Below are 9,883 nucleotides of genomic sequence, written 5' to 3' on the forward strand. Positions count from 1 at the left end.
TGTTGAATTAAAACGAATTTATCATACTGTAGGATCTTCATCAACTTTTAATTTTATATATGCTATGATGTATATTATGTTATATAAATATTGTAAAAAGTAAAATCACAAAAATACTGAACTCCAAGGAAAATTCAAAACGGAAAGTGTATAATCAATGGCAAAATCAAATGATATGACAACTCAAACGAATGGACAACAACTGTTATATTCCTGATGTACAGGCATTTTCAAATGTAGACCATGGTGTATTGTACATGGTTGTATAGCGTATGTTTGTTTTGTTTTTGTTATAACGAAGTTTCAAATCTAGTAAACTGGTTCATATTTTCATACTTGCTGATCAGTTTCCATTAATGATGAGGTATGTCGAATAGACCGTATCGTTATTTGGGAATCAGAGTCGCTAGACCCAAGCATCCGCGCCTATGAAAATATTTCTGCATACAGCGACACTTTTTCATTATAGCGTCAGAAGTTTTCTATCATAACGTCAAAATATGTAAACTTTGTGATGCCCAGTAAAGGCAGATAACTAGCGATAAGGTGATTTAATTCCGTTTTTCTTTAAATCTATTTTTCGGTATTTGGATAGTAGCTTTTCGGAATGTTAGAAACCCTTCGTCCAAAAGTTGATGTGATGGTGAAGTTAAAGGGAGAAAAAACAAACTGTGCGGAAGTAGGTCAAACAGTACAAATTATAAATTTTATCTTCAAGTCATCGTATCACATTACAATATAACTTGCAAAAAATCAGCTCTAGATCTGATTGCAATTTCCTATACCCTGGTTAGTTAAACTATGATGTCCTAACCCAGTAATGCCGTCAATCGTCGGCCAATGAAACGAAAGGTTATCTTGCAAGTTATTTATATACATTTAGGTACAAATGTTCCGACAATTGTTGAATCGCTGAACAGAAGGCCGAACAAACGGATAGTATTTATTCATTAGGGGCGGTTTGTAATAGATAATGTAATATCAAATGTTCATGTTCTTTATATTCAAATACCTAGATATCTAAAATTAACAAATATCCATCACTAATTTGTTATAATGAAAATAAATCTATGTATCGTGCATTTCTGTATCATGTACGTATACGTCGGTGATGAATAAATCTTGATCCATGCAGTCGCAACAGTTGCACACTGTTTGGTGTCCTGTCAACCAATGCGTCACCATTAATCCTTTGCCCTATATTTGATAAATTTAAACAAAATACTTAACACTTGTATTTTTCTGTCAAACATTTTCTAATTTAAAGTATCAACCTTGTACTTTCCTAAATAGCAGACAAGTTAACTTAGTTTTTTATTTATTTGGTTACTTATATCAAATTGTCCGGTTACACATTTTGAAACTATAAAGAAACTACCGAGGTAACAACTGCGCTTGAATTTGGTATGTTTTTGTTTGTCTTCTGTTGTCAACTATTTCGGTTCATACACATTCTGAGTTTTCAAATATGCGGCTTTCAGTGTTACTAATGAAGATTATTTGAGAAAAGAGCTACAGAAGCATAGCATTGATAACGTGTTGTTTTCGTTTTGTAGGGTTTGTCAGATTGTTAATATCAGTAGCAGTACCACGTGGCCAAATACAATCTAATTATACTCAATCCTTTAATTCCTCCCGTTCTGGTATGTCGAGCATCAAGGATGATCGGGAACCGTGTCAACTAACGGATATACTTTCGAATAGATTGGTTCAATAAAGACTCAAGATATGCTGACATTTTTTTAGCACAAGAGTTTTCACGATTTAGATGCTTTCAAGGAGAGCAGTATTTTGATTTCTGTTTAAGTCTTAATAACTATTTTATGTTAAGCAGTGTACTTGTTTTGATATTTCTTAATAGTTCCTTTCTCTGTCCTTATATCTATAATACGCTGTATACTATTCATTTAGAAGATATTCAACACATGAATAACTCGCTTCTAAAGAGTTTAGCATATAAAAACAAAAACGAACATAGTGAATGTGCAATAATTACTCCAGGAAAAGTAATCTATAAATCACTCGTTTACCTTGATAATCATTTCACCCCGCGTTTGCAACGAAAAACCTGGATGTTGTTCAAGAGCACTTTTCGTTGTGGAAGAAATTTGAATCATGCAGGCTATAAATGGAAAAAAAATAATGCTATATTGCATCAAATAAATATCATAACTATTACTTATCTTTTAATAAGGATAAAATGCACTTATGGCGTATCAAAAATTTTAAACTTGTTGCCTTTTGTTAGCTATTATTCGTGTGTTTCTTTGTCAATTGTGTTCTCCTATTTATTTATATAGTAGTCCTGTAATGTTGTGTTGTCATTTGAATGTTATATTTCACATGGCCATAAAAGAGGGAGTTTTGGCATGTCACAAAACCAGGTTCAACCCACCATTTTTTCCTTTACAAATGTCCTGTACCAAGTCAGGAATATGGCCATTGTTATATTATAGTTCGTTTCTGTGTGTGTTACATTTTAACGTTGTGTTTCCGTTGTGTCGTTTGTTTTCTCATATTTTTGAGTGTGAATTCACATTACTATAAGACGTGTCATGGTATTTATTTATTCCCAATTTATGTATTTGGTTTTGATGTTATATTTGTTATTCTCATAGGATTTTGTCTAATGCTTAGTCCGTTTCTGTGTGTGTGTGTGTGTGTTACATTTTAATGTTGTGTCGTTGTTCTCCTTATTTAATGCGTTTCCCTCAGTTTTATTTTGTTACCCTGATCTTGTTTTTTGTCCATGGATTTATGAGTTTTGAACTATTGTTGCCTTTATTTAATAAACTTCTCAATGTTCATCTATTTTAGCGGGTTATTTAAACATGTGTAAAATTTTGCGATTTTCATTGAATAAGGTATACGAAATAATTTGGCGTTTATTATTTTGGCGGATTCAAAATTTTTATCAAAACCTTTGCGTGTGCACTTCTTAAAAGCAGATTTTTTTTGGGCTATTTCGTTCTATCCGCAAAATTAAGCGTAAATTTACACCCTGCGAACATTACCCGTTATATGATATTTAATACCGTTGATTTTGTACATAACATTATATTTTTCAATTCTCTACACACTTATTATTCATTCCTAGTACAACCGAGACAATTGGTTTAACTTTGTGTTTTGTTTTACATATTGTCATTCTTAGAGACAAATAATGTTCTTTTGAAAAAGGATAAAGTCCTGCAGTGTAAAAAAAAATTTCATTCCAACAAACAGATTTCAATGTAGCTACAGATTTGTCCAATCCTAGATATTTCATGCAAATGTCCGTATACATTTATGCATTGTACATGCATCGCACTGTAAAACAGATTCAATGGATGAAATTAAACAATAGTACTTTAAAAACTTTTTGAAAATGCGGAACGTATTGCTTCCTTTTTTAAAGTAAATTGAACATTTGGATCGATTTCCCCTTTTTATCGAATCCAGTAAGATTCTCTTGATGCATGTGGATACGATTATAATGCTCATGACAATTGACAGGCTATGATTCGTAAACAGCTGATTAGTCGAAATTTACTTACATTTACTTGTCGATTCCATCCGAGATGCAACGTTAACTGTATCGCCAAACAAACAATATCGAGGCATTTTAGTTCCAACAACACCTGCAACCACAGAACCTGCAAACAAACAATTGTATATTGAAACGTCAACATGTACAATTTATTGTACATGTTTAAGAATAAACCAAGACAGATCAACCCTACCATATATTTAATGGACTATAAATTTCTAACAAACATATCTTTCTGTTTTGTTTATGTTTTCATTTTTGACTTTCGTCCATTTAGTATTTCAAATTTAATCATATCTATCACTTTTGTATAGTTATACCTGTATTTATTCCAATTCGTATTTGCCATTTCTCGTCTGGTAAATGTGGAATTTCCGATTTACTAACTATTTCCAATATATCTAAGGACATAAGAGCTATTTCCAATGCATGTCTGTCTTTATTCCTTATTGGCAAACCAGAAACCACCATGTAACCATCACCTAAAAATTAACATTTGAATATAAGAAGCAAGCAAATCAAAATTAAAAACCAATTATTCAGAGAACAATTGAAGGTCTTTCCACCAGTTAATATCTATTTGGATATTAAAATATTAAAAATCAGTCTAAAATGTCAGTTCATATGGCTTTATGATATATAGATATGAATTTAAAGCAAAGGTCAAAATCTAGAACGTCAAATTAACCTATGACCTTGACCTCAATTTCAAGGTCACAAACTGAGGATCTCAAGTCAAAAGACCCTAGGTCTCTAATATGTATGGTTAGTAAGTTATATCACTTTACATATAATTTTAGAAATGATAGGGGCGAAAACTCCCATTTATTGTCTACGCACCCTTTCAACTAAAATTATTAAGTTACGACATGTCGCAACTAACAATTTAGTCAAAATAATTTGTCGATATCTTATAAGGTTAATGAAAATGAGTGAAAATAAGCCAAATTCAAAAATAAGAATATGACCTTGACCGTTGACCTTGACCTAATTTTCATTTTTTTGGACCAAGGACCTCAAATGAAAAGATTCTAGGTCTCTATCACTTATGGTTTACAGATAGAAATGCATATCACTTATATCAAATGCATAAGGGGAAATAACTCTCATATGGAGCGTTCATATCGCTTCGGTAAAAATAGGACAAATCATGAGAAGGATATAACGAGCAATTTTGTAAAATAAATTTGCCGTAATCTTTTACGGTTGCGAAGGAGTCGTGGACACAAGGAAAACAGTGTGTGGGGAGATAACTCCTATAAAGAAAAGTATTCGGTTACGCAGGGTAAATTTTAAAAGCGCATAAACTGTTCGATATCATATACCAAATATCTAAGCGACATATTGAGAAACAAATGTTTATCGCAAGAACAAAATTTGGCGGAAGAAAACAAAAAATAATCAGAAGAAAAACAATAGGTCTTTCCACAGAAAAGTGGAAAGACCTAATTAAAACAACATAATAAACCAGTGATGATCGAAAAATCAATAAAAAAATAGGCAATCCATCTGCTGTCAAATTTCAGTAAAGAAGTTGATTTTTTTTCTCTTAAAATAAAATTTTATTCACATTTATACATTTGTTAATAGATACATCAAATACCTGTACCTTTTCCCGTTCAAATTAAGATCAGTAGGAAGTTGAAATGTTAATTTCTATATAATTGAAGAAAAGTTTGTTTTAAATCCAGTCGATACTGAATTATTGACCAAAAATCTGATGATTTCCTCGTGGACTGATAATCCAGCAGTAGAAAAAGTGACATTGTTGTACAAACCTATGAAGTACAGAATAGGTTTAATTAATATACCATACATGAGTTTTGGGAGGCCATATATGATTGGGAAAAAAAAACCATGTGTGTGTTAAACGAGTTTTAAGTTTAAACAGGCAACAGACTGTACATTACCGTATTAAGAAACAAATCACATAAACTGGGAATAAACATTTTGTATAACAGATGCGCTGTTTGTCTACAATTCATCAGTGAAGCCCGAATAAAAAGAACCTAAAAGGTCAATTAACGTACAAAGTTGAAGGATCTAAAATTAGACATGTTTTGTCAAAGACAGCTTAATTGATAAACCGTTCATTTATAATCAGTGATATGCCATGTCATCACAGGCGAATGCACATTGAATTATGGTTATAAAACATTAAAATGTTTACCTATTGTTTCTACTTTATACACATCAAACTTTTCTATTCGTTCGTCCATCACACTGTACAAAGAATTCAACATATATATAACTTCCATTGGTGAACTCTTTGAGCAGATAGTCGTAAATCCAACTATATCAGAGAAGTATACTGTTACAGATTTGAAATACTCTGGTACTATAGTTTTTTTCCTCATCATTCGCTGGGCTATGGCAACAGGTAACATTCGGTAGAGTAATTGTTCTGATCTTTTTCGTTCATGTTCTAAATCCAATGTTTTATCCTTCAATGAGTTAGCAAATGACTGCAGAGTTCTGTTAAGACGGTACACAAGCAGAACTATCACAGGGAACATTATCATTGCTCCAACTACAATGGATACACCCCTTATTACATCCATCTCATCGTCATTCAGATGCTTGTCTAATGCCACAATAATTTCCTACAGTCAAAAAAAGAAGAAGACAAATAAAGAAGAAGACAACTAACAACCGAATCTGCTAACCGAATCATTGGTTCATTACCCTTAACAATGTGGGTAAATGGTTAATTATATTTTCTACCATCTCAATATTGAACCTTTGCAATCAGGACTGTAATACTAGGTTAACTTAGTCCGAGCGAGTTGAAACCCTAGTTATGTAGTAATTGCATAATTTGGCACAACTTTTTGGAATTTTGGATCCTCAATGCTCTTCAACTTTGTACTTGTTTGGGTTGATAAATATTTTTGATTTGAGCGTCACTGATGAGTCTTATGTAGACGAAACGCGCGTCTGGCGTACTAAATTATAATCCTGGTACCTTTGATAACTATTTATCAAAAGGGAAATTTCAAAAAATATGTTATAAACCAGGTCAGTACTTATACAGGTCAGAACTACTAAGAGAATGTTCCTCCCGGGAATAAACCGTCCAATACACCAATTAATGTGAATAATTGACAATTCATGTTGCTTTGCTTCTACGACATTTCTATACAAAGACAAAACCGGTATAAATGTATACGATTGCGTTACCTTAGTTACCCTTCTATTGGATTATAGACATCTGACAAAGAGTGGAGGCGTTATTCTTTTTTTTGTGTGAAAACAGTTGATTGTTTGATCTTTGATTCGTTCTAAGTGTTTACTGGTTATGTAGTTTCAGTTTACTTTCTCAAGGTATCAACGGAACTTCGTCACTGCATCTTTAAAAGTTAATAGGGGTATAAATTTGTTCTCATGATTGTTATTTTGCAAAAAAAAAAAAACCTCATGAATTTTAAATATATGTTTAATTACACTTGATATCGATATCAGTTAAATTTAATATATAATTTCTTTATTCTTGTATATATTACATTGATAAAAATATGGACATTGTGATTTTCCATATTAACACATTTTACGCTTTAATATGTTTTACGATTACTTTGAAATGTCATACAATTCATATTCTGGAATTGAAGGCTCATACGGACTTCGTGTTTGTATTTCTAATGAAAAAATATGATAAATACAATAGATATCTAACAATCTAAATATAGGATTCTATATGCAATATAATTTATATCAAATCATTTTCAGTATATTATTTAAAGTTCATATATCCGAATAAAAGTGAAATAAAAAAACTCAAATAAATAAAATATGTACCATAGATGACATATGATATATAAAAATTATCCTAATTTTTGCCACAGGTATTGACAACTGAACTAAATATACCATAATTTCGTTTTTACAACTTTAATGAATCTAACTTTTATGACTTTATTGTTACGTTGATTAGTTTAACTGTGACGTTGATGATGGAGACGGGTAAAACAAAATACGCTCATGGATATCGTAACTGTTTCGATACATTAGCCGTTTGATATGATGTGCTCTGACACGTATAAGCTTATTTGACGAAGAAAAAAATGCCTAATTCCAAATAAATAAACTACAATTTATACCTGTGCTAATTCGTCTTGTATGATCTTCAGTATATTAATGAATGACGTCATATTATCAAACCATAGCATACCATCAATGACAGATGCACTAATTTCATTATTGGCGGATATTTGTTGACGCATACTGTTCAGTTCTTTTGCTAGGTCTGTATGTGTGTAGAAAACATCTAACATCTTCTTTACTGAATCTGAATATTGCATACTCCTTAGTAAGTATGTTTCCCCTAGTGTTTTCTTTTCTGTATACCATAGTAAATCTTTTAGAGGGAAACTACCTTCTAGAAATGAAAGTAAATAAGAGTTTTATAAACGTCTAAATAACAGCGACATAAAAAAAAAAGCCAAAAAAAAAAAAAAAAAAAACGAAATATATGTTAACGTCAATATGCAGTCTGCAACAAATACTAATATTCAGGTGTCATATATTAACCCCCAGTTTTCAGAGGATAGAAGATTGTGTTGCTAATTATTAAGTTTTATAGTTTGTGTTTTGTTTACATTTGTTTGTCTGTTTTCAGCCATGGCATTGTCAGTTTATTTCGACTTATGAGTTTGAATGTCCCTTTGGTATTTTTTGCCTCTGTTTTTATTCTCTGAATGTCTTTAATAGTTAAATTTTGTGTGACAGTTTTACCAAAATTGATATGACAGAAATGTTCTTCTTATTTTTCGACAGAGTTGTTTCAGCCTGCTATTAATGACAATTAATCATTCTTTGATATTTTTTTGTTTTGTGTCAATCTATTACATTCTAACATTTGAGCATTGTATGGACAAAGCCAATTTTTACATAACAAATCATGAAGATTCTTCGAAAAATAAGATTTGTTGACGTATACATCGTATGATTTGTTTATAAAGATATGTCTTCTCTTTGAATACAATTCATAATGTCGAGGAATACGAAACTCAAAACCAGTATTGAAATATAATGCATTGATGTTAAATGCATTTCAACCCATCATCTTCAAAAAAGTAGATGACAGGAGATATGAAAAGGTGCTTACCTTTATATATTCATAAAAAAATCTCACATTCATCCTATGTTTGATACATTAGTAAAAATTATGACGAACGAGAGTGTACTTTCAAATTCTAACTCTCAAATAAGAAGTTAACAATATAATATGATATACTACCTCTGGCATAAAATGTACTTCCAAGGGCTCTTTCGATTCCTGCCTCTTCCTTGCTGATCAATAACATATGATATGCAGTCAAAGACTGCCAAGCTATTCCGCTGCTGGATTCCTTAACAGTAGAAACTACCCATCCAATCATGAGTGCATTGTCATTTGAGTAAAATTTGATGGCAGCTTTGATCGTTGTATTAAGGTGGTCAAGACTATCTCTGTAATTTTGAAGATGGATACGATAAGCATCACGAGACCGGAAATGGGATGGAGAAGAAAGCGATATCCATTCGTTTAACGCATCAAGAGAGGAGTCCGTGTCACGTCGTTTAGTTTTTAAACTTGCATAAGCTAGTAGACTCCCACCTGAACTGATATACAAGGCAGTTGTCCCTCTTTCGATTTGTAAAAAGTGAACAAGTAGACCAATATCGACACTAAAAGATATTTTCTCGCGCACTTTCTTTTCTTGGCTCAATTTTTCTTCATCTTTTGATATTTTAAATGAATTTTCTATGACCATCGCAATTATTGGTATTATCACAAGCGCAATAATCTTTAACATTTGACAATTTTGTCCTCTTTTTGTAGATACGTTTGCACTGAAAACACTGAATCGTTCGATTGGAGCTAACAAATTGCCATCAAATGCGTCTTTTGATGTGTCCGTAATGCTTATTGAACTTCTCCGATACGCCATTGTAAATACAAACAGGATGTTTCACATAAAAAAGATATATTTATTTATTACTTGTTGAAATTAGTTTACCCCACAAGTTCATGCATGATTATAGGATAATACGTTGTGCCTGCTATTTTGCCTTTTATCAGTAGACTCCAGTACTAATTGTTCCACTTTCTCTATCTTCAATTGCGCAATGTAGCTGATTTTAAATCTACCTTTAATATCATGAAATATATCAATTATTATAGAAGGAAGACGCAGACAACCAAAAAGAAATAGAAATTCATAAGCAGAACAAAAATTCACAATGCCATGGCAAACACCAAAAAAAGATCAAAAGACAAAAACCAGTACACAAAGCAAAACACAGAAAATAAACGACTGTATGGAGTTTATGAACTAGACAACCGCTAAATATGTTTTTACGTAACATAAC

At 31.7% G+C, this 9,883-nt stretch overlaps 1 protein-coding gene across 2 annotated transcripts; it reads right to left on the reverse strand.

Annotated features, from left to right (window-relative positions):
* Positions 1-969: 969 nt before the first annotated feature.
* Positions 970-9,558, reverse strand: LOC143057231 (atrial natriuretic peptide receptor 2-like). Of its 2 annotated transcripts, XM_076230494.1 has the most exons (7): positions 8,769-9,558; positions 7,630-7,907; positions 5,700-6,132; positions 3,850-4,011; positions 3,537-3,635; positions 2,031-2,122; positions 970-1,197 (listed from the first exon to the last, which is right to left on the reverse strand). In XM_076230494.1, exons 1-7 carry the CDS (start codon positions 9,460-9,462, stop codon positions 1,069-1,071), a joined length of 1,887 nt encoding a protein of 628 aa, XP_076086609.1. In that variant the 5' UTR covers positions 9,463-9,558; the 3' UTR covers positions 970-1,068. The 2 variants fall into 2 exon arrangements, with proteins under 2 accessions (XP_076086609.1, XP_076086610.1); XM_076230495.1 differs by lacking the exon at positions 8,769-9,558 and having other exon boundaries at positions 7,630-7,909.
* Between the last annotated feature and the right edge of the window lie 325 nt (positions 9,559-9,883).

Source organism: Mytilus galloprovincialis, chromosome 13 (genome assembly GCF_965363235.1).
Source record: "Mytilus galloprovincialis chromosome 13, xbMytGall1.hap1.1, whole genome shotgun sequence".
In the NCBI taxonomy this organism is placed as follows: domain Eukaryota; kingdom Metazoa; phylum Mollusca; class Bivalvia; order Mytilida; family Mytilidae; genus Mytilus; species Mytilus galloprovincialis.

Excerpts from the sequence above, each read along its gene's own strand:
- LOC143057231 (XM_076230494.1), bottom strand. The coding sequence starts at position 9,462 with ATGGCGTATCGGAGAAGTTCAATAAGCATTACGGACACATCAAAAGAC. Across the intron at positions 6,133-7,629 it reads TACAAGACGAATTAGCACAG|GAAATTATTGTGGCATTAGA; the intron begins GTATAAATTGTA and ends TTTTGACTGTAG. Across the intron at positions 1,198-2,030 it reads GGGGTGAAATGATTATCAAG|GGCAAAGGATTAATGGTGAC; the intron begins GTAAACGAGTGA and ends TATCAAATATAG.